The sequence below is a fragment of the Corythoichthys intestinalis genome, chromosome 16 (assembly GCF_030265065.1).
Source record: "Corythoichthys intestinalis isolate RoL2023-P3 chromosome 16, ASM3026506v1, whole genome shotgun sequence".
Classification (NCBI taxonomy): Eukaryota; Metazoa; Chordata; class Actinopteri; order Syngnathiformes; family Syngnathidae; genus Corythoichthys; species Corythoichthys intestinalis.
In genome coordinates, this window is record NC_080410.1 from 42,423,886 (window position 1) to 42,449,462 (window position 25,577).

General features: G+C 38.2%; 1 protein-coding gene across 5 annotated transcripts in view; it reads right to left on the reverse strand.

The window, feature by feature from the left end:
- Positions 1–25,577, reverse strand: part of pbx4 (pre-B-cell leukemia transcription factor 4) — a 94,299-nt gene that overhangs the window by 42,764 nt on the left and 25,958 nt on the right. For all 5 annotated transcript variants that reach the window (XM_057860848.1, XM_057860847.1, XM_057860849.1 and 2 more), the window contains one exon: positions 23,426–23,499. In XM_057860848.1, coding sequence (XP_057716831.1) covers positions 23,426–23,499 — 74 coding nt within the window. The remainder of the gene's footprint in view (positions 1–23,425; positions 23,500–25,577) is intronic.

Genomic DNA, 25,577 nt, shown 5'->3' on the forward strand with positions numbered 1-25,577 from the left:
ATCAACAGGACCCGTAAACACCCCAAAAGGAAAAGTGACCAAAAACCAACAAGAAATGATGTAAAATGTCCCCAAAAGAACTCATTGCCTGGCATTTGTTACTACTGACAGCCCTAGATGTCCAATCCATTTGAAGTGAGAGGGCTGGCAACGAATGAACTAAAGTTCAGTTCAAATAGATTAGACGTCTTCTAGTGATAAACACATTCCAATTCACAGCCGAACTAGCTCTATTTACAAACGGAAGTTCCAGTTCTGCTCTAAACCTGCGCGAAGGTGTTAAATGGATTAACATTAACGCAAAATTAACACATTACCGCCAATTTACACCTGCTATATTTGGTTAAGGGTTAGCAAGCCGAGCGCTGCTGTGATTGCTGTGTTTTTTTTTAAACAAAGGACTTAAATAAACTCTGTGTAAAAGTGGGTTTATAGCCCCTACTATAACCCTACTATATCTCCGCCAATCCCCGCATTTATGACGCGGTGTAAAACGTACAAACAGTCTGGGATAGCGGCGTGAACAATTGCAGAGGGGTGGAAGGCTCCCATCAATTATAATTAATCCCTAATTAGTCAGGATTAAGAGCTGGGATCCGACACTCTCCCACCCCTCTGCCACCAAGATAGCGCAATCTAGTTGAGACCATATTTACATGGCTTTGATTAAAGAGACCTCGCTTTAAAGGAGCAAGCCTGTAAAAGCAGTGTTCACGCTGAGAGCCAGACCAGATGAGATGAAGGGGTCGGAGTTCACAGCGTGGGCGATGTCGGCCCAGTACTGACAGGTCACATAATATTTCCTGGTCTTGAGACTTGCTCAGAAGTAATATAACCAGACACAAATGTATTTCAGCAGTCAATCACACGTCCAAGAAGGTGACAGGTTACGTACAGGCAAATTAATTGCTTCTAATCTTAAACTGTTGTACCCCAAGATTGGTTAAATCGTTTGCACCTCCGCTGATTGGCTAGGCAAAACCAAGATAAACTGTTGCGCAGTGGATCTATCTAGCTTTAGTAACCAGTGTCCGAGCCTTGACGAGTAGTTTAACGGCGATCGGTGAACAGCGCCCAAACCCGTGTACGAAACAGCCAATCAACAATTCTGTTGCCAAAAAAAAAAATGTTTCTGGGTAAAAGTGAGACTCAGCCAGGTAATTCTTAGCTGTTTCAAGTTTATATATTGCATTTTTCTTACTTATTACAAGAGTTGCCTGATAATTACTTTTTAATCAATATCCCAATATTGCCAAAATTCACAAAAATTCGACACTGATATAGTATACGGTAGTAAACTTAACATATCATGGCTAATTGTATTGTGACGGGATGCTTGAATAATGATATTGCTCACATAACAACTGCCAAGTATCTCAGGCTAGGTTTAGACCGCAGGTCTTAATGCAAAAATCCGATTTTTTCGTGTTTTTCCACCTCGAGTGAGGCAATAACGTGTTGGTCTGAATGGGACGAGTCGCATAGAAGTGGACCATTTCAAATCCGATGTGGGTCACTTTCGTACGTGGTTTAACTCCGATCTGGGCCACATTTTTCCAGAATGTGGCAGTGGTCTGAACTGTCAAGTCTCCCGAATCGGAATTCATGCAGCAATTACGTCAGAATAGAACGAGAGCGGCAGGCAGGATGGCAGCGATGTAGCTGTGCATTAGCGTTAGCACCTAGCTTGAACTCTGCTTTTACGCAGTAGGCGGGCTTGACCGCAGTCATAAAAAAAATTAAATGAAGAAAAAGATAAGCCTGACAATGCGCAGTTTTCTCCCTGTGCGCCAAATGAGCAATACCTTATTGGTCCGATAATAAGACGGCCCTGATTATAAGACGACCCCCTCTTTTTCAAGACTCAAGTTTGGAAAAAAGACTTTTTGAACACCAAATTAATTTTTATACAGAAAATAATTACAGTACATCTGAAACAAATTATTATAAAAGCATGTTATTATGCCTCATTCAAATCTTAATATCTGAACATTTAAATATGTAAACTAAAGTGCAATCACATTCGTAAATGGCTTCTGGTTTTTGAAATGTAAATAAACCAATCTATTGTGATAAAACAACAAAATTGCAATAACTGCATTACCCATCAAAGTGAAGACTAACTAACTGTAGTCTTGAAACAAATCTGAATAAGGAAAAACATTGCAATAAAAAATTGCAAACTGGTTAAACTTGAGAGTTGCTGAGATCTGTCATGACAGAATATCGCTTCAATGATATCTGGCGCCATCTAGCATTGTGAATAAGTATAATGTCTAGGCCGCGAATATAAGATGACCCCCTCTTTTTCAGTCTTCTTTCAATGCAAAAAACACCGTCTTATATTCGGGCCAATACGGTAAGTTAGCCAATTGTTCTTTTGTTGCTCTTAGAACCTGATTTATTTTTTTATACTGTTTGAGACTCAGCTCAGGTATTTTAATTTTTTATCTTCCTTATCCGATTACTCGATTATTCGAACTAACTAGTTCATCAATTAATCGACTCCTAAAATAATCAATAGCTGCAGCCCTACAGCAGACGGATAATTGGACACAAGAAGATTGGACGGCAGTCTTTGTCAATGGCAAAAGTTCATATAAAAAAATCAAATTTAATTTTGGTATATTTATTTATATAGTATCGAAAATTGTATCTAGTCTCAAGCATTTTTTTGAATATCAATATCGAGTTGAAAAGTTTAGCATTGTCACAGCAGTACTTCTAACTGTATTTTTCATCCAATTGTCCAAATACCGTATTGGCTCGAATATAAGACGGTGTTTTTTGCATTGAAATAAGACTGAAAAAGTGAGGGTCGTCTTATATTGGCGGTCTAGACATTATAACCATTCACGACGCTAGATGGCGCCAGATATCATTGAAGCGATGCTGTCATGACAGAGCTCAGCTACTCTCAAGTTTAACCAGTTTGCATTATTTGATTGCCATGTTTTTCCTTATTCAGATTTGTTTCAAGACTACAGTTACAGTTAGACTTCACTTTGATGGTTAATGGAGTTAGTGCAATTTTGTTGTTTTATCACAATCGATTGGTTTATTTACATTTCAAAAACCAGAAGCCATTCATTTACGAATATGATTGCACTTTAGTTCACATATTTAAAGGTTCAGATATTAAGATTTGAATGAGGCAAAATAACATGCTTTTTCTCTTAAATATGTTGTTATAATTTGTTTCAGATGTACTGTAATTATTTTCCATTTAAAAATTAATTTGTTGTTCAAAAAGTCTTTTTTCAAACTTGAGTCTTGAAAAAGAGGGGGTCGTCTTATAATCAGGGCCGTCTTATATTCGGGCCAATACTGTAAGTCACTTTCAGAAGCGTTCGCGAGTCCCGAAAATAAGTCATTATCAATATGATATACGTCAAAATGATACAGAGATCCCTTTGTTTTGACTACTAACGTGCAGTTTTAATTGAATGAATTGCTCTACGATTCGTAATAAGTACGGCCTGTCGTTTTAAAAACAGGGTGACATAAGAAAAACATGAGAAAAATCCCATTATAGTGTCTTCACCCACCAAGTCCAGACAGCCTTGTCAGTAAACAGGCGTCCTGTTCCTGTAGGAATAATGCCACATGGGAAAGTCAGCTGGCCCACACACCATTAGGCCCAGGCTGAAGGTTGAGGTGCCTTGCTTACCCAGTTCAAGTTGGGGGTGGCGCTTGAGCTTTCGGCTGGGTGTGGGGGGGATTTGCTGATGCGTCTGTCAGGGCCAGGGGTCTGTGTGATATTAGCCGTCTGCCAATCCGGCTTGGGAAATGGACATCGAGTAATTACTCCCGCTCTTACTGCCTCATCAATCTCCTTGTATCACTCCTGCACAACCCTTCCCCCGCCTTGCCCCGCCCCTCCACCACCAACACACCATCTTTTTTCCATTCTCTTCTGAAAGCGAGGGGGGGGGGGGGTATAGCTGAGTGACAGGACACATCTCAAGTGAGATTCCTCCAAAAGAAATGAGATAATCCCGCTCCGCTGCATTGCATTAATATAAATGGAGAGTTTTCAGGAAAATAATTAAGACGCCAAGAATTTGTCCATGTGACGAGCCGCGGCTACTGCTGCTATAAAAGCTTCATAAAAAATAAAGCCATAATGACAGCCCATTGGTTCCTAACAACAATAAAATTTTATAGCTTTTCTAAATTGGTCTCTTTAAAACTTGTAATAATTAACATGGTTTGATGAGGCCCTTGATTCACCGGGCTTCATGTGCGCCGTTTTATTAAATTAATAGCATGAACAACAATGTCAGGTGAGCTAAAAAAACAACAAAACAAATCAATTACACCGTCACTTAAAAGCTTTATGATTGTTAGGACAAGATAAGGTTTTTTTAACCTACTCAACTCCTTGCACTAGTCAAGACAAGCCACTAATGACGAAAACTATCATGAATAAACAACTAGCTTAATTAAGCTGGTTTTGTGTTTTACCCCCATTAACATTTCATTGAGGCCATTTGGTGACTAAAATAGTATTCTATTGTGATGCATGCGACAAGGGCGACTGTGAATATACTGTGATTGCTAATGCTAACTGATAAAGGGTCATTAAAGGCGTGTGGCAGTGTTAGCTAGATAAGAAAACAGTCCATCCTTCCTTTTCAATAATGCTTATTCTGTTCATACAAAGAAACAAAAATTGACAAGTTGTATGTGCTGTTTCCCAGTTTCAAGGTATTCAAAACCACAAAAGTTTTCCGTCGTACCTTCCCTACGATATTAGCTATTTTTTATATTCCAAAAATGAAGGGAGAAATCCATCGCTTGCAGCTGCAAAGCTCAACCCTCCACCACCGGTTGTTGCTTAGTGTCCGTAATCAGCTGTGCTACACAGCTGGAGGAGGCGAAACTCCTGAACTTTTCCCCCCATCGAAGTAAACAAAATCGCTAGTATGGGAATACTTCGGCTACAGAAAGGTTACAGACAGCCGCGGCTTAGAAGAGGAGGGCCATCCCACATGAAAAACATGTTTGCGGAAGGTGGCGGCCGAGGAGGCAACATCTCCAATATGATTTCGCATTTATGTAAAATTATAGGTTAGTAAACACGGTCATGAAAGTTTCCTACCAGCTACGAGAGTTAACTCCAGTGTGTTTAGTGTGTCTAGCGATGGTAAAACGTGTTGTTTTTATCTCTCTGTTGAGAAAGAGAGCGTGTGTATAATGTAAACATGATATGACATATGAGTCACAAGGTTTTTAAGGAAAATAATTCCATTTAATATTGAGCTGTGGCTGTGGGTTTAGGCTCACCTCAAGGAATGCATTTATTGTAATTTTATTTAGAATATTTCACTTTTTAAAAAAAATTAATTTAACATTATACTTATGTTCCATTTTGCTAATATGTTTTCAAAAATAAAAATTCCTGTTCAATGGATTTTTTTTAACCCAGATATCTCAAAGTAACGCATTTTGGAGCTGTAATTGCAAGACCGTGATACCTTTAAATCGTGATATTTTGGCTTAAGGTTATCATACAGTCAGAATCTCATGTGAAGAAGGTATGCTAATTAACACCGTACATTTTTTTATGGATTTTTAATTTAGTTTATAGGTATATTTAGCAGTTTTTTGAGGGAATATGTTTGGAATTTGAATGATTTGTTCAGAGCATTGTAAAAGTTTAGCAATTCATTGCATTTAAGCTAGTGGACTATTGTTATGCAAGTTAGCCAATTGTTCTTTTGTTGCAATGAACAAGTTCAAACGGATTGGATGTCAATGGCAACCAATGAGTTTAATTTTGGGGCATATCAGGTCATTTGCTGTTTTTTTTTTGTTTTTTTTTGGGGGGGGTTCTGGGTTACTTCCAGTTGGTTTTGGGGCTTTAATGGGTCGTTGGATGTTAATGGCCGTCAGTGGTAACCAATGCCAGGCAGTGAGTTAATTTTAGAACATTTCAGGTCATTTATAGTTGATTTTCGATCACTTTCTGTTCATTTTGGGAAATTACAAGTCACTTCCTGTTTATTTTGGGTTACTATAAAGAAAGTGACTCGGGAATGTCCCCAAATTCAGATCAACAGGAGGTAACCTGTAAATGTCCAAAAATTAACAGTAAGTGACCTGTTAATGCCCACAAGACATGTTCTGGCTTAGAGCTGCACCTATCTATTATTTTAGTAGTCTATTAATCTATCAACTAGTTAGTTCGAATAATCGAGTAATCGGATCAGGAACATTTAATGCATTGCGGAATATTAGGGGATGCAAAAAAAAAAAGGCTTGCTAAGATTGCCCTTTACAAAAGACCATTAAATGTGAATACAAAATAAAATTCCCATGTGTTTGTTTAAACTATGCAGAATTGCACTTTCATTTAAAAATAAATTAAAATACCTGAGCAAAATCTGATTCGAGGCTTTTTTCTAAACGAATTACTCGAGTTAATCGATTAATTGTTGCAGCACTACTCTGGTTTCAGTGCCATTGAGCCATTGACGGCGCTAGACGTCCAATCCAGTCCAAATGATTTGGATGTCTACCCCCGTCAATGGAAGGCAAGTGAGCTAACAGACACGATTCTAGATTCTAATGGGAGATTTTGGTAGCAACCTGTTGTTTCCTTTTCTTTTAAAGAGTGACACCTTTTTAACTCATTTGCTCCCAAAAACGTATAAATACGTTCTATTTTTAATTGTTTCAGTGACCCAAAGACGTATTTATACGTGCTTTACATTTTTTTAAAAAAGTTTTTTGTTTTTTTTTACAAGAGACATCCCTGGGTTCCGATTCAATTTAGCTCCAAAGCACAAAGCTGAAAATCAATTTTAAAGCAATAAAACTGGCCACTGGAGGGCAGTAGCGCATCCGGGAGACGACCGAATGGAGAACAACCTAGAAAACGCCCGGGATGCCAGGCGCTGGACGACCGAGCAGAACGACCGGGATCATCAGTGCAGCGGACGATGCCGTTGAGTCAGTGCTGCTCGCCAAGCAGACCCCACAGAGACTCCAAAAAATCCATCTTTATGAGACAGGCGGCGATGAGGGAAAAGTTTACCCGGCTGTCGTGGCCACAACAGCGTCATCTCTCAGTATTTATGTGTAAATAAATTGTTACTTTGCTATCAAAAGCTCTATTTGTCTTGTCGTTTATGTTATTTTGTAAAAGGAAAACATTCAGATGTTTGGGATGTAACTAAAGCAAAAAAATAGCTGTGTTGAAGCTGTAATGTGAAGTAATTTCATAACATGCCAAATAGTGTCACAATTAAAGTAATTAAACATTGTCCAACAAATAAAGCATGAAAAAATAATTTATATGTTGTATATTTGACAAAATAATCACGTTTCCGAAGTTCGAGCCTGAAAGGGGACGAACCCAGAAGTGACACGTCACACCGAGAACAGCGATGGCAGCGCTCCATACGGCCGCCATACAAAGCCCTTCAAACAATGATTCAAACAGCGATATAAGCAATAGATCGAGCGCAAGGGAGGAGATCCAAGTTTTTGAAGAGTTGGAGGAAGAAGAGGAGCTTGGAATTTTATGTTGGACCTAACATGGATTAGCCAGACGCGAATCAGGATGCAAACAATGTGCCTAGACTACCTGACATGGAATGGAGACAAGACCCATCGAGATTACAAGATTGGTAAGATATAGGCTGTTATTATTTTCATGATTTGAAGATGCAGGCATTTGCACATAATTTTATGTTTTTGTCTATCTGATGACATTGTTTAAAAAAATAATAATCAGACTGCATGTTCATTTTGGCAGATCCTTCAGCTCTCGTGCATATAAAATAATAATATAAAAACTTTGGGGGGAAAGAAGGAGATGAGTCGTTGATGCCTTTCTCCACTTTATTGTGGCAACAATAAGAAAACAAAATAATAGCGGACTGCCGCATCATTCGACCGCGAAGTTTTGCTTCTCGCTCATCTCTGCCTCGCCTCGTACTACCAGCTACTGCTACTTCCTGGGGCTATCGGCAGGAAGTGGCGTCTAATGGCGTGAGGAAATGTAGTTTTTTCACACAAGCGAACAGATTACAAAGCACCACTTCAGTGTTGTCCCGAGACTACATTTCCCATGATTCACTGTGGGACTTGAGCTGTCAACGTTCACATTTGACAGCATTCTGCCGCGGTCCTCCTCGCCAGCAGTTTGCTCGCCATTCACGCTCATTTGCATTTGATCGCTAGTCTGATAGACTACCGCTTTTTCGGTGAGGTCTTTTGTGTTTATTCGTTATTGGATCGTTTTTGTTCACCACTGTAAATAAGAGCACTGAAGCAAGAAGGGGTAAGTCGCCATTTCTGTTCAACCTGTTTTTTCCTGTTGTTTTTAGCGTAAGAAGCTGTCTTTTCTTGGTTCTTTTTCATGATCAGGGTTTAGTTAGTGGTTGGGGTTCAAGTGTAGATTCCTTTTGTTTGTTGTTTTGGCCTGGGCTTACCCTGAAGCCGCGCTTCATCTACATTTTGTACATACTCATTGAGAGTTTGATTGTGATTTTGTGCCACTTGTGAAATTGTGTGGCTCGTTTTATGTTACGCTCTTCGCGAGCCGTCCTTGGGACGTAACACTGGCGAACACAACAACAACTATGCCACGACTATTGCCACGAGTTGGCTTTCGGCTAACGTCGCTAGCTTCTACTGTACATTCCACAACAGTTGGCAGCTCTGCTTTGACAAAGTCATCAGTCATCTATCCAAAAATCACACTTACTTTTTGGCAAATCCTTGATCATAAGCAGACGGGTTAAGGAAGCAGGCATCTTCGAAGTGTTTGCAGCAGAGAAGACTACTCGACGATGGCGTGAAATTCATTCGCTTCGTGCGAACGAAAGATGTCCATTTACGTGCCCTGCTATCCTTTGGCCACTCATACAACTTTTTGTTTGCGTGAGAACAAAACATTGCCACACACCGCCGTGGCATCTTACTGAGAAGCAATGCAACAAACAACAATGTTCTATGGCGGACTTCCCTCGCACTTCCCGGTATGACGTAATTTCCGAAGATTTTCGAAGATTGCCGAAGAAAAGCATTTTCGTTGTCAAGGGCGTTGCTATGAGTTAAACAAAGAATCTGGAAGGGATGCGTTAAAAAAAATAACGAAAATATGCTTATAAATGTTTAGCCATTGATATTATTCAAAAACATGGTTGGCCAACCTTACTTCACATTACTGCTTTAAAGTAAATGTTTGAAATGTATGCTTTCACAAAAAGCTAAATTTCTGTTTTTTCATCAGGAATTGAAAAATTGCTCAAACTAAGCTATTTTCTAATGCTGATTTCTAAAGAATGGAAAAAGATATGAACTTACTTTTTTTCCTGCTGAAAGAAGAGAGTAATCTTTCTTTTGGTGGTTTCCATGTTTATATAGCAATAGAACAGAATTTTCTGTGGGCCTTGCAAAGTCAGTCAAAATCCAGTAAAACGGCCGGGAGCGAAGGGGGTTGCACCGGTGAAAATGGCTGGGAGTGAACGAGTTAAAACGATATATCGATTCTCGGTGGGAGCACATCGATAACCTTTTGGGCTACAAAGTATCGCAATATTTCACCTTTTCGATATACCGTCACATAAATAAAATAAATAGTTTGGTTTAGAAGGGAGTACATCTTATAGAACTCACTAGCATATACTATATGTAAAACGTGTGCCCATCTGGGGAGACAGAAAGAAGATACTTAATATACTTTGTTGTCTCCGAGGTACAACGCTGCACACTGTCAAATCAATTCCTCATGAAAACAATTCCGGTCCTATTCAAAACACATCCGAAAATAAATTGGCAATCTTTGCACGTGCAATAAAAGGAACTCGAGGGTGGTGACGGAACTGAGTGAATGACAGGCGATGCATTGTTTTTTCTGTACAGCAAAAAAGGAGCACATGAAAGGTAACGCCTAAGAAGATGCCCAAACTAAATGTAAAAACTTCTGAGGGTAAAACCGCGGTGGCTTGTGGGAGATTTTGTTGCACTCAACTACACATGAGCTATTTTTACAGTAAATACCCATGAGAGGCAGGGAGGGAGACGCCAACAAGAGTTGAAGCAAAGCCCCTAACGCTTCGCTCTGATCATTTACTTTCTTCTCCTAAGTGTGTTTTTTAATGAACTATTAAAGAGTATCACATTTCATGCAGATGTTTGATACGACCGCTCGGGTGAGAGGGGGGGATGGCGGCGACGTAGCGAGAAAGGGGGCGCTGGCATTTGCGCAGAACATTTCCTTTACAATGAAAACAATCTAACCAACTGCAGCACTCAGAGGAATTCACCCGGTCCCCTTCCCCCCTCGCAAACCCTCCCTCCCCTCCTCCAACAGCACCATTACATTACCATATCAAAGCCCCGAGTTCAAAGCGAGTCTTCTCTTTCAAGAAAAGGGAGTGAGGCTGAAGCGGAGAGGAGGAGAGGACAACACAGAATCAGTAGGAGTAGACCCAAAGACCCAGTTTGCTTTTATCCTCCTTCAATGCGCTTGTACTGTATGTGCACAAGAGAGTGAATGTGTATGTGGATGCGCTGACAAGTGCATGTCAGTGCGAGGGAGAAAAAGACTGCATAAAATCTGCGGAGATACAAGAGGTTTACTGATTGCGTCTTCCAAAAGCAGTGCTGAAGAGAAGTCAATTCCCATTCCGCTAGCGCATAATGGAGCCTGCAGGGGGTCTTACGAGGAGTAGAGAAATGCCAAAGCAGGTAACAGTGTGCTGCGTGGCAGATGGCCAGCAGCTAACCGGCAAGGCCAAATATTTCTGCGTCTTTGCATATTCACATCTAGTATAAATCTTTCATTTCAAAGTAATTCAGTGGATTTTTTTTGGGGGGGGGGGGGCTCTCTCTCGTACCATAAGAGCGTCTCTCTAGTAGGGTTGGGAAAATATATCGAGAACATTATGTGATAGGACATACCTGTCAAGTTCAGTGTTGGTAATCTTACTTTAAAAAAGTAATTAATTACAGTTACAAAATACTTCTCCCAAAAAGTAATTGCGTTAGTAATAAAGATGTCCCGATCGATCGGGTCCGATCACGTCATTTTCAAAGTATCGGAATCGGCAAAAAATATCGGACATGCCTTTTTTTTTAATATATATATATTTTTTAATTAAATCGTTTTCTAATTGTATTTAACGTTACAGACAAAATGTCTTACACTCATCCAGAGTCTTTAGTTTTTGCTTAAAGTAGGGCTATCAAATTTATCGCCTTAACGGCGGTAATAACGTTAAAATATTTAACGCAATTAACGCATGCGCTGCACGGCCCACTCACGCATTGTCGTGTTCAATCTATAATGGCGCCGTTTTACCTATATATAGAGCTAAAAGGCAGCGTAAAATGAGTAGAGAGAATTTTGGCAGCCTTTGGAGCCTTTTTTAATTGGCTAAAGCCTTACAATCTCTCATCAATTAGAAATACCGTGGGAAGCAATGTGGGGAAGAAAGGTAGTAGTTGATCTTTTTCTTAACACCCTATGTTATTTCCCAATGCAGAGAAGATATATAAATTGGTGCCACAGATGGTTGCACTTCCCATCATGCATTTGGGCAGAACAATTAAATGGCTTTACTGAAAGCTCAACAAATACACTAGATGGTAATATTTAGTCACAATATACAAAGTCACATTCATCCTTTAAGAATTACAAGTCTTTCTATCCGTGGATCCCTCTCACAGAAAGAATGTTAATAATGGAAATGCCATCTTGAGGATTTATTGTCATAATAAACAAATACATTACTTACGTACTGTATGTTGAATGTATATATTCGTCCGAGTTTGATTCATTTTTTTTCTTAATGCATTGCCAAAATGTATATGATCGAGAAAAATTATCGGGAATGATTGGAATTGAATCGGGAGCAAAAAAAAAAAAAGCAATCGGATCAGGAAATAAAATATAAAATAGGAATATAAAAACCCTAGTTAGTAACTCAATTACCCGAATGTAAAAGTAATTAGTTATTTGGCAAAGTAACGGGGGATAATTTTCTTTTTTTATCTTCTTTTTTTTCTTTCTTTTTTTTTTAAAAAAAACAAAAAACAAAAACAGGTCACACAATGCGAAGTTTAAAGGGTTTTTGGGACAATTGGCCCTTGCCCAATTCTTTACCCTAAACTTAACTAGACATTGCGATAACTAGATAGTAACCTTTGCTATGTGTGGAAGTCATTTAATGTTCTGAATCAACCGTTAAAGTTGATAAAATTGCTCCCGTTATTGCATTAGTTCCCTTCTGTCTACTTTCGACATGTGTAAGTTTTAAAACGGTTTCATTATTTAAAGATAGATTTAAGTCAAGATTTTGCCGATTTAGGAGCATTTCAGATAAAAGGTTATTTAGGTTCGCTAGGAAGGTTCTCTACAACAGAGCTTTCCTAAGAGGTCTACTGCTTTAAGATGGCAGCTGTTTACTGACGCATCTAGTTCTTTAGATATGTTGCTAATGCCACTGTGTCTGTCATTTGCATCTAGTTCTACAATACATGATTTCTACCGTTGCATTATGCGGGCGTAGTTTGTCGGCTATTGGCTACAGTCAGGTAATATTGGAGCCACCTAGCATCGCGTTTGCAACGCGTCCCCACTCTTGCTCTGCTCTCTCGTCTCCGTGCGTCCGTCTCTCTCACTTTTCTCGCGTCAACCAACATAGTAACGCAGAGTAACGCATGCCTTTCCCGCCTCAGTAACCGTAACGGTGTTGCCAAGATGAGAAAATAATTAGATTACCCACTACTGAAAAAAATAACGCCGTTAGTAACGCCGTTATATTCTAATGCCGTTATTAACAACACTGGTCAAGTTGTACGGTTTCGGTGTAATTTGTTCAAGTGAGCACTGATTTTTATATGTGTACGCCGTACGTTCAAAATCTGTACGTTTTTCGTGCATTACGTTTTTTTTTCTCCGCTCGGATTTTGTCACCGTTTTGGCAACGAGACAATGTGCGTTACTACGTTGGTTGAATGACACGAGAAAAGTCAGAGACACTGAGAGCGAAGTGTTCGTAGTGACGCTGTTGCAAACGCGATACTAGGCTAGGTGGCTCCAATATTTCCTGACTGTAGCCGACAGCCTACAATCTACGCCTAGATATCTCATGCTTATAGAACTACATACAAAATGACAGACGGCGGCATTAATAAACAGCCGCCATTTTGAAGCAGTAGACTTCTCAGAAAGGCTCTGTTGTAGTGAACCTTCCTAGCGAGCCTAAGTAACTTTTTATCTAAAATACTCCTAAATCGGCAAAATCTTGACTTGAATCTATCTTTAAATGATGAAACAGTTTTAAAGCTTTCACATGTCGAAAGGAAATAATAAATTAATGACTTCCAAACATAGCAAAGGTTACTATGTTTTGTTTTTTTGTTTTTTTTTTTAAATGAAAAAAAAAAACATGAAAGGTAACACCATTTACTTTGCCAAGTAACTAATTACTCTTACATTCAGGTAATTGAGTTGCTAACTCAATTACTTTTCGGGAGAAGTAATTTGTAACTAATTAATTACTTTTTAAAAGTAAGATGAACAACACTGGTCATAAAGATGAAGTCTGCAGAATGAAAAGTGATGAAAGCGGAGATTTTATTCTGCCAATTTAGTCCTGAACTATTGCTGATCACTTCTCAGAATTAGCAAAAGAAATGTTCTCTGACTCAAAGATTGCATCGGTGAGTTAATTTTATCAATTGACCTTTTTCAATTTATAATTGCACACACTAATGAACTACCTTCAAGTCAAACTGAATTGCGAGCTGAACTGCCATGAAGTGCAGCCATCAAGAAATGATAGAAATTGCCATAAGTGCTGAATTATAACAAAAGTCCCTTTTAATTTTAGCAATCATGATGTAGCTCTAGATATTGTTCTTTGATTGCTCCAGGTTAGATTTTACAATATTACCAATAAATTCATATTTTAAAAAACTGAGTTTTATTTTTGTTTCATATTGCACGCTATATACAACGATGTAAGATTAGTCACCAATTTGTAGGGGCATACGTCACTATTTGTAAGATTGCCAACGGCCTCGCGTTGACAGGTATGTGATAGGGGTGTGACAAAATATCGAAATGGTGATATATCGTGATACTTTGTATCACAAAAGGTCATCGATATGGTCCTGCCAAGAATCGGGATATCGTTTTAAAAAGGTGTCAATGTCTAAAAAAAATAAAATAAAAAGGAACCAACAAGTTGCTGCCAAAATCTTCCACCATAATAGTGTCTCAGTTAACACTAAGGTTGCATTGACGGTGCACGACGCCGAATCCATTTAGACTGGCAACGTTCGTTCATTCGAAACCAGCGCATTCACAGTCATTCTGTCCGATTTTCAGGGCATTTACAGGTGATTTCCTGTTGAGTTTGAGTCACTGCCTATTCATTTGGGTGATTCCCAGGTCACTTCCTATTCTGTAACTCAAAATAAACAGGTAGTGACCCGTAAAATACCCCAAAATCAACAAAAAACAAAAATGCAGGCTAAAAAAAAAAAAAAAGCATAGTTTATATTAAAGTCTTAACTTCTCGATTTTTTAGATTAAATGAACTTCTCACTAATTTTAATTTGTATATAAATATCAGTCTCTGAATTGGAGCATTTTTTTCCCACTTGCCGGTCAGAACATCGAAACGAGGAATAGAAATCTAAAATTTCGAACGATTCCAGGCGCATCGGACTGTTAGAACCGGTTCCCATCGATGCTCGATGCCCAACCCTACTCATTGCCTTGCACGGGCTGCCACTGACGGCCATAAACGTCCAATCTGTTTGAAGTGAATTTGCTGCTACCCTCCCAGTTCAAGTGAATTGGACACCTACTAGCGATAAACTCAAATTAATTAACAGCAGAAGGATGAAAAGAGCTTGTTTTTCTGTTTATTACTTGTATCGTAAAATATAGTAGAATTATTTCCTGACCACGGGGTGGCGTGGCTCAGTGGTAGAGTAGTTGTCCCCCAACCCAGAGGTTGTGGGCTCGATTCTCTGCCCTGATGAACCCGCCTAAGTATCCTTGAGCAAGATACTGAACCCCACATTGCTCCTGGTGCTGCGCCACCAGTAGGTAGATGGCAATGTAGTATAAAGTGCTTTGAGCACCTTGAAAAGTGGAAAAGCGCTATACAAATATAACACCAATTACCAATGTAACGATTAGTGCTGCAACGATTAATCGATTAACTCGAGTATTTGATTAGAAAAAAATATTCAAATTCAATTTTTTTGCTTCGAGTATTCGTTTAAAGTGGCGTTGCAACGGTTTATTTTGAAAGAGTTTGCAGTTTTATTGATTAGGATGGTTACACTGCTCTCTGGTCTGCCTCTTTTCACATGGCTGAATCCAAATGCTCCCTGTTAAGACCAACATAAGCTAAGTTTTTGTTTGAGCTAATGTTTTTTAATGCATTCATAGATTAGTTTATAGGTATATTTACCCGTTTTATTGTGGGAATATGTGTCTGAACCATTTGTTAAGAGCAGTGTAAAAAAAACTTAAGCATTTTATAGCATTTAATCTAGCGGACTTTTTCTTTGTAAGTTAGCCAATTGTTCTTTTGCTGTACATAGATCCTCATAAAAAAAATATATATATATACATACATATATACACACCGTTTGAGGCTCAGCTCAGGTATTTTAAGTTTTCATGTTCCTTATCCGATTACTCGATTATTCGAACTAAATTGTCCATCGATTAATCGACTACTAAAATATTCGCTAGCTGCAGCCCTAGTAACCATAATTGTTATACAGCCATATTGTGAGATCGTTATCCTTAGCCTTGTATCGCAAATTGTATCGTATAGTATGCAGCTTATACTCTTTGCATATTCGCACGCAGTATAAATCATTTCAAAGTACCTCCGTGGATTTTTTTTTTGGCTTACAGTACCGGTACTAAAAGAGCTCGTCTCTAGTTGGCTGGGAGACTAAATGTGAAAATCAAAGTGAATGGCATTAGGGTAAATAAGAGCAGTGGTTGCCTTGGAAACGGTGTACCCTGCCCCACTCACTCAAGCCTAGCCTGTACTTTTCTCCAATCACCGGAGAGCAATAATACATTATTGACAGAGGGCCACGGCAGGCAGCAGTGCAGCATTTTCAAATTGTATTTGAACAAGAGGATTTTTCGGCGAGAAGATACACCAGCGAGAGGCGAGAGAAGCCGAGGGAAGGGGGTGGGGGCGTGAGAGGGGAAGAGGATTCAAAATCCCACCCATTCACAGTACCATAACCATCAATCTGCCAAGCGTCCTAAGCCTCCGTCCTTTGAACCGCACTCGAATCTGTCAGATAGCTGACTGGAATAGCTAACGAGACGGGGATAACCAGCCGGTTTTGCTTAAAATCATTCCGCCGGCGCGATCAAAATTCGAAATAATCACACGTTGTTCCAAGACGGCCTTCGCTCGGATCTTGTTTATAGGAGATCCAACAAGGTTATTAGAAAGTAACATCCGTTTGCTGTGAATTGGAATGACTTTATCACTAGTAGACGTCCAATCGGTTTGAAGTGGGAGGAATGGCAGCGAATGACATTCGCTGCCATCCCTCCCACTTCAAACCGATTGGACGTCTGTGGCAGCCAATGAGTTAATTTTCAGTCACTTCCTTTTCCTTATGGGGTGTTACAGGTCACTTCCTGTTGATTTTGGGTTACTGATAAGGAATGAATGTCCCGGAATTAATAGGAAATTACTCAAAATCAACAGTAAGTGAAGAAGAAAAAAGTCGATTTTCTCTTTTTACAGGTTCTTTTTTTCTCTTAACGAACAGGAGATGACAACACACAATTCAGGAACAATCAGAAAGCAATAATCACCTACACTGCTAAGTATTGGCACCCCTGCAATTCTGTCACACAATTCTCAATTTCTCCCAGAAAATGATTGGAACTACAAATGCTTTGGTATTAATAGCTTCAGTCAAGTTTAATCCATTTTAACTGGCTGCACTTGTGATTTAGTTACTGCCACCACCTGTTATGTGCCACAGGTAAGTAACAGGCGCTGTTAATTACACAAATTTAGTGCTGCAACAATTAATCGATTAACTCGAGTATTCGATTAGAAAAAAAGATTCGAATTAAACGAATACTCGAAGCAACATAATTTAATTAAAGTGGCGTTGCAGTGGTTTATTTTGAAAGTGTTTGCATTTAGTTTTATTGATTTTGCTGGATACACTGCCCTCTAGTCTACCTCTTTTCACATGGCTGAATCCAGCTGCTCCATGTTAAGACCAATATAAGCTAAGTTTTTTTTTGATGTAATGTTTTTTTAATGCATTCGTAATTTAGTTCGTGGGAATACGTGTCTGAACCATTTGTTGAGAGCATTGTAGAATAATTCTAAAAAAGCGTTAGTGTTTTATAGCATTTAAGCTAGCGGACTTTTGCCACATATGTTAGCCAATTTTTAGTTTGTTGTACATAGATTCTTCTTCTTTTTTTTTTTTTTCTTTTTTTTTTTTTTTTTTTTTAACCGTTTGAGGCTCAGCTCAGGTATTTTAATGTTTCATGTTCCTTATCCGATTACTCGATGATTGGGACTAAGTAGTACATTGATTAATCGACTACTAAAATAATCGATAGCTGCAGCCCTACACAAATTAGAGAAGCATCACAAGATTTTTCAAAGGGTGCCAATACTTTTGTCCGCCCCATTTTTGGAGTTTTGTGTAAAATGATAATGACTTAATTTTTTTTTTTTTTCATTCTCTTTTGTGTTTTTTCATTGCAAGCAAAATAAATGAAGATTTGCAATTGCGGTCGTTTTCTGGGAGAAATTGAGCATTATCTGACAGAATTGCAGGGGTGCCAATATTTTTGGCCAGCAGTGTAAGAAATATACACTTATTAAGAAAAGAGTAATTAAAAGCTGGCCTGCCAGGACAAATGTCCCCGAAAGCACCACGAGACGCTCCCGAGTCGATCTGCCCCGAACCTTCAAGATGTTTCTCTTTGTCATTCTACAAACAGTGGAAGAACACTGATGTTGACTTCTCAGTAACTTTGGACATGACAGTCCTTGTAATCAAAACAATATTCGTCTCAATATTCGTAGACAGAACACAGGGCTATAAGACAATAAATGGTTATGTATAATGATGTGAAATGAACAGATATATGTTTACGTGAATAAAAGGAGGTATATCTACAGACGTCATCTGTAAATGCTCTAAAATGAACAGGAAGGGACCTGTAAATGCCCACAAAAGACTGACAGCGAATGCTATGGTTTCAGTGCCATTGATGGCAACAGATGTCCAAGCCAATCAAAATGAATTGGATATTTAGCGCTGTCAGTGTCAGGAAAACGCGGGCAGGCAGGTTGTGTGGACCCAAATTCAGGGAAACAAAAGCAGCCAGTCAGGTGGCGGTGATCTCAAAAACGTTTTAATAATAACTAACAAAAACAAACTACAACCAAAAGTACTGGGAATCAAAAGGCAAGGTTCAAACAAAACTTACTTTATCGGAGGGACTAATACACAAGGGCTTGGACAGGACTTCGACATCAACATTGACAATGACGCAACAAGGAGTGAAAAGGAAATGGGAGCTTATATACACACACGCAGACCAGGGGTAACGAGACAACGAGGAACAGCTGGGTAACACAGGAGGATACAGATTGGAGGATACACTAGGAGCAGGTACAACAGGTGAAATCAATGGGCAATCATAGGGACAAGTCACACTAGGAGAAAACCAACACAAAACCTAACAGTCAGTGGCAGACAATGAGTTCATTTCACATCATTCATTAGCTGTTGATTTTCAGTCACTTCATTTTCCTTTTGGGACATTTACGGGTCACGACTAGCCATGTGCAGTTATGAGATTTTGACAGTAGGATATAACCTTAAGCCAAAATATCATGGATTCACAATATTGCAATTGCAGCTCTAAAATGTGTTACTTTGAGATGTGTTTTTTGTCTTTTAAAAAAAAATTTTTTTTTTTAATCCATTGAACAGGATTTTTATTTTTCAGAACATATTGGCAAATTGGAGCAAAAGTACAATGTTAAATTAAAATAAATAAAAAACTATAACAAATATTATAAAATTAAAATAAAATAAATGCAGTCCTTTAGGTAGGCGTAAACCCACAGCTACAGCTCAACATTATTACCATCAGAAGAAAAATAATTGAATTATTTTCCATAAAAAGCACGTGTGTATGACTCGTATAATGTTTACATTTTACACACGCTCCATTTCTCAACACAGACACTTGCCAGAGAGAGGGGAAAAAAAAAAAAAAAAAAAAACACATTTTACCACCGCTAGACACACTAACCATGCTGGAGTTAACCCTCGTAGCTGGTAGGAAACGTTCATGACAGTGTTTAATTTTGTATGAATGCGAAATCATATTGGAGGTATTACCTCCTCGGCAGCCACCCTACTTAAACATGTTTTACATGTCGGTTTGCCCTCTTCCTCTTAGCTGCGGCCGTTTGTAACTTATCTGTAGCCGAAGTATTTCCATAATAGCGATTTCGTTTTCTTTGATGGGAGAAATAGTCCAGGAGTTTCACCACCTCCTGCCATCGTGTAGCACAGCTGACTCACTGACACTGAGCAACAACCGGTGGGGAAGGGTTTAGCTTTGCAGTTGCAAGCGAGGTATTTTTCCCAGCATTTTTGGGACACAAAAAATAGCTAATACCGTACAGACGGTATGGCAGAAAATGTTTGCGGTTTTGAAACCACGGTATACCTTGAAACCAGTCATCGGCACATGCTTCATCACTACCTATTGATTTGGTGTGACTGAAAAGGAAGTAAAAGAACTAACTAACTAGTAATTATTAAGTAAAGGATGTTAATGCCCTAAAATGAACAGCAAGTGAGCTGTAAATGTGTGAATGCTCTAGTTTCAGTGCCATTGACAGTGCTAGACGTCCAGTCCAATCCAAATGAATTGGATGTCTAGCGTCGTTAATGGAGGTCATTGAGCTAATGTAGACTGTATTCTAATGGAAGATTTTGGAAGCAACCTGTTGGTTCCCCCTTTTTTTTTTTTTTTTTTAAACACGACACCTTTTTAAACGATACGTATATCGTTTCTCGGCGGGAGCATATCAATAACTATTTGGGCTACTAAGTATCACGATATATCACCTTTTTAAGATATTGTCACACACCTATTAGGAAGGGCTCCATTCTTCTGACTTTATCCAGTTGCGCCGCATGCTATGTTTGGCAGAGAGTACTGCATTGATATGCATAGCAATTTATTACCAATGCATAATTGCATTATACTGCAGCGAGTGTAGACGTTCTAAGAGGGAGTCGGAAAATAGCATGTCGAGATGGTATAATGCACTGACTGAGAAGCAATAACCCCTGTAGATTTTTTTCGTATCAGCCTGCTGTCAACGACGGTGTGAATTTTCTGCCAAGATTATGCAAGAGTCGTTTTTCCATCCCATTAATTCTAATAAGATATAGTCCATGTTGTGATTGCTGCAGATAATCAGTATTTGGTTAATTTTACCTGCCAACAATTCAGCTATCTGGGCACTACCATAAGGGCACACGCTAACTCATTTGCTGCCATCGACAGCGCTAAACATCCAATCCCTTTAAGTTGGGGACCCCCTCTTTTAGCGTTATTTTCTTTGTGTAATGCAAACTTATTGCAAAGCGATATTTAGAACCATGTGGGTATATATCTGGCACTTTAAAAAGAAAACAGCCCAAAAGTGACAATATGGAACAAAAAAAAAAATACGTGGTATGCCATGTTTTAGACAACTTCAGGAGACTAACAATAGGGAGAATGTGACATTTGCTGTACTGCACTGCTGCCAAAGCGCTCCAATATGTGAAAATCAGTCAACTATGACAAGGTAATGTTGACAAGGATTCAGGAAAATGTATACACCTATTCCAAGGACTGAAAAGTTAAACTGTATTGGGTGGAAAATATAGGAAGAATCTGTATAATATGTTCCTAATAATGTCAGTTGCATGAAAACTCAAGCATACAGAATAAAACTAAAGCTACCAACCAAAATTATTAACACGATGAATAATCTTTTTTTTTTTTGTATATCCTTTTATAAATAAATGAAATGTTCACGAAAATCCAAACCAATAAATACAATACTGGTTATGACCCTGTATTAGACTTTAAAGCAATTTTCCCCCATAGCATTTAAATAAGTGCCCTATTACGGAAGCGTATTGCTGCCACCAAGAAAGAAAAAGAAAAAAAGTCCAGTATCACATTTTTAGTAAAAACGTAAAAAATAGAAATACTAGATAGTATCATGAAAAACATGAACATTATCATGTAAAGACGTGATAATTTGCATTCAAAAAGGTGATAACTATCATGTAAAAACGTGATACCGTGTAAAAACATGAAAGCCATTATGTAAAAATATGATAAATATCAAGTAAAAATGTGATACTCTCCAAAAATGAGATTATTATCATGTAAAATCTTGATAATTATGTAAAAACATGCTAACTATCATGTAAAAATGTGCCATGTATACCGGTAAACGTAGTATGTAGAAACGTGAAAGCTATCATGTAAAAATGTGATACTACCATGTAAAAACATACATGTGTCAAAACGTGACACTATCATGAAAAAACGTGATACTATCATGTAAAAACGTAATAACTATCACGTCAAAACATGACAATTATGTCAAAATGTGACACTACCATGTAAGAACGTGACATTATCATGTAGAAACTCGATAAATGTCAAAACGTGACACTATCATTTGAAAACGTCATAACTTTGATGTCAAAACGTGCCACTATCATGTGAAAACGTGACACTATCATGTGAAGACATGACACTATCATGTAAAAATGTAATAACTGGCCTGTTATAATCACGTCAAAAAGTGACACTACCATGTAGAAAGGTGACATTTTCATGTAAAAACGTGGTATCATGTTTTTACATGACATGATGTCAAAACGTGACACTATCATGTGAAAACGTCATAACTATGATGTAAAAACGTGACACTATCATGTGAAAACATGACACTATCATGTAAAAATGTAATAACTAGCCTGTCAAAATGTTATAATCACATCAAAAGTTACACTACCACGTAGAAAGGTGACATTTTCATGTAAAAACGTGATATGTCAAAACATGACACTGTCATGAAAAACATGATAACTATGATGTAAAAACATAACTATGATGTCAAAACGTGACACTATCATGTGAAAACGTGACACTACGATGTAAAAACTTGATTTTCATGTAAAAACGTGATATGTCAAAACGTGACTCATGTAAAAACATGATAACTACGACGCAAAAACAACTATGATGTCAAAACGTGACACTATCATGTGAAGACATAATAACTATCACGTCAAAACATGATAATTTTGTCATAACGTGATGTTATCATGTAAAAACGTGACACTATCACGTAAAAACGTAATAACTATCACGTCAAAACATGATAGCTATGTCAAAACGCCACATTATCATGTAGAAATGTTATAAATCTAATGACAAAACGTGACACTATCATGTAAAAACGTCATAACTATGATGTAAAAACGTGAGGACGATGTCAAAATGTGACACTATCATGTAAAAAAGTAATTAGCACATCAAAATGTGTTAACCATGCCAAAATGAGACATTTTCATGTAAAAACGTGATAAATATGTCAAAATGTAACACTGTCATGTAAAAACATGACTAACTTTAAAACAATGATAACTATGATGTCAAAACGTGACACTATGGTGTCAAAATGTGACACTCTCATGTAAAAACCTAATAACTATCATGTCAAAACATTATATAATGTCAAACCGTGGCACTATCATGTCAAAGCATGACACGATCATGAAAAACTATGATAATTATGCTGGAAAAATGTGATACTATCATGTAAAACGTGATAATTATGGAAAAACGTGATAACTATCATGACCTACTATCAAGTAAAAACGTGATATCATGTAAGAAACATGTAAAAATGTGTAATTCAACTTTTTTTTATGTTTTTTTGGGTTGCAGCAATACGCTTCCTTACCTTAAATGTCTTAACATCTTTTGTAGTTTAATTTGAATACAACTGCACTTGATTAATGCATTCTGGTAGACTAAACAAATTTTGTTCATATTTCCACACCACTGTAGGGAGCCATCTCACAACTTTTAATACTCGTACCCCGCTTTGAGAACCAACCAAACTTTGGAATTCTGACAATCTTCATAGCCGAGACCCAAAAAAATACAATCAACACTCGATCATTTGCCAGTTCACAGAGACCAGGAAGGAAGCGGCTCGGATGCGAGGAAGCCATTATTGTAGGGAAGGCGCCACAACTGGGTTTCAACTCGTGCGAAGTGCAGAATAAAAAGGAAATGAGCGAAGTCGAAACTCACCTGTCTTCTCTTTGATCTCGCAGAGAACGCTGAACAGGGCTGGCTTCATTCTGTGACAGTTAAGGGCATGCTTCCTGCACAAGAGAGAGGAAGGAATCAAAAAAAAAAAAAAAAAAAACAACAAAATAATATGAAGACACCCCCCCCTCCGCCATATCGAGTTGTTCCGCGTCTTCCTTTGCTTAAAACGTACTCTAGTCTAGTATTTCAAAAGCACTGAGCGGTAGGCTTCGTGACATTCTCAATGGGATATGCCTTTGTCTGTCATAACAGCAATATATCTGACACATCATTGTGCGGGGAAAAAAATGATGTCATTTCAGTGATTAGCACTGTGGGGCAAGTCAAGGAGCCTGATAGCTAATGAGTTACAGAGTTATAATCGCTGGCTAACAGATTCCATCTGCCTGCATGTTCTGCATTTGGAGTAAAGCAGTGTTGGTGTGAGTCATAATTTGGGTACATCACGATTTGAGACACACGATGATCTCACAATATGGCGATACGACAATTATCAGAAAATCATTCTAGGGTTTAGAACTCTAAACTAACAAACACGAAAAAAAAGAAGCTACTTTAATTCTGGCTGCAGCTATCGATTATTTTAGTAGTCGATTAATCGATGAACTAATTAGTTCGAATAATCGAGTAATCGGATAAGGAACATAAACATTTAAAATACCTGAGCTGAGCTTTAAACCGTATAAAAAAATGAATAAATGAGGATCTATGTACAACAAAAGAACAATTGGCTAACTTACATAGCAACAGTCCGCTAGTTTAAATGCTGTAAAATGCTAACTTTTTTTTTTTACAATGCTCTTAACAAATGGCTCACACACATATTCCCACAAGAAACGGCTAAATATACCTATAAACTAAATTACGAATGCATAAAAAAAACTTCAGCTTGAACAAAAACTTAGCTTATGTTTGTCTTAACAGGGAGCAGCTGGATTAAGCCATGTGAAATGAGGCAGACTAGAGAGCCGTGTATCCACCCAAATCAATAAAGCTAAATGCAAACACTTTCAAAACAAACCATTAAAACCCCACTTTAATTAAAAGAATACTCGAAGCAGCAAAATTTAATTTGAATCTTTTTTTCTAATCGAATACTCAAGTTAATCGATTAATCATTGCAGCACTCATTTTAATCCTTTTACTGTCAGTTTACAGTGACACATTTTTAAAACGATATATCAATTCTTGGCGGGAGCATATCGCTAACCTTTTGGGCTACAAAGTATCGTGATATATCACCTTTTCGATATATTGTCACAACACTAACCATATGCTCGTGTTTTTCCTCCCAAAAATTCTCCAAAATGCTTCTCCAACCTATTTTCAGTTCAAAAAAAAGGCTGAAAATGAAAAGGTGTTAAAGCTAAAGTTCAGAATTTTTTGACATTACGCTTAATCTTCAAGTTAGCTGGGGTTTTATTTTATTAGTTGTTATTTGTTAGTTTCAGGGCTCCCCAGTGGCTAAGCTAGCGCGAGTCAATGGGGCCAACTTAGCATGCCAATAAAAAAAAAAAAACATATAGATCTACAAACAGATCCAACATGGTCAAATAAAATCAAAATGCAGATCATGGTGCCAAAACACCCATGCGGCCAAAACAATGTCACAAAAAATTGCCATAATTAATTTCTGCAGGACTATTTTTCTGGATGCGTAATATGACCACAATAGAGAGGGGTCCTTCAGCCACTCGTGCTCACACTGCATTCGAGGAAGGTGGGAAGTCGGACATCTTCCGCTTGGAGGGTACAAGTTGCAACCTCAAAGCGTTCCAAGCGAATGCAAACAGCAAAGATGGCTGATCGTGACAAGTTTTTTTAATATGGCCATCAAAAGACATTTTGACCTCCAGCAAACATGTCGTCTCGTAAGCGATCAAATAGTGGAGGCGTTCCAAAGATGTTTTTCCAGATCGGAGGTTGGAAACTCTGACTTCCCACCTTCGCCGAATGCAGCATCAGTCTGCTGAGTTAACTGACAGCCGACAACATGGTGATATGTGCATTTAGAGGCTGTGGAAACAGACAGAAGAAATGGGCAAAGGAAAGTTTCCACAAATTCCCTATGAAGAACTCGGAACAATGTAAACTGGTTACTTGCTGATGGTGACAACATAAAAAATCAGCG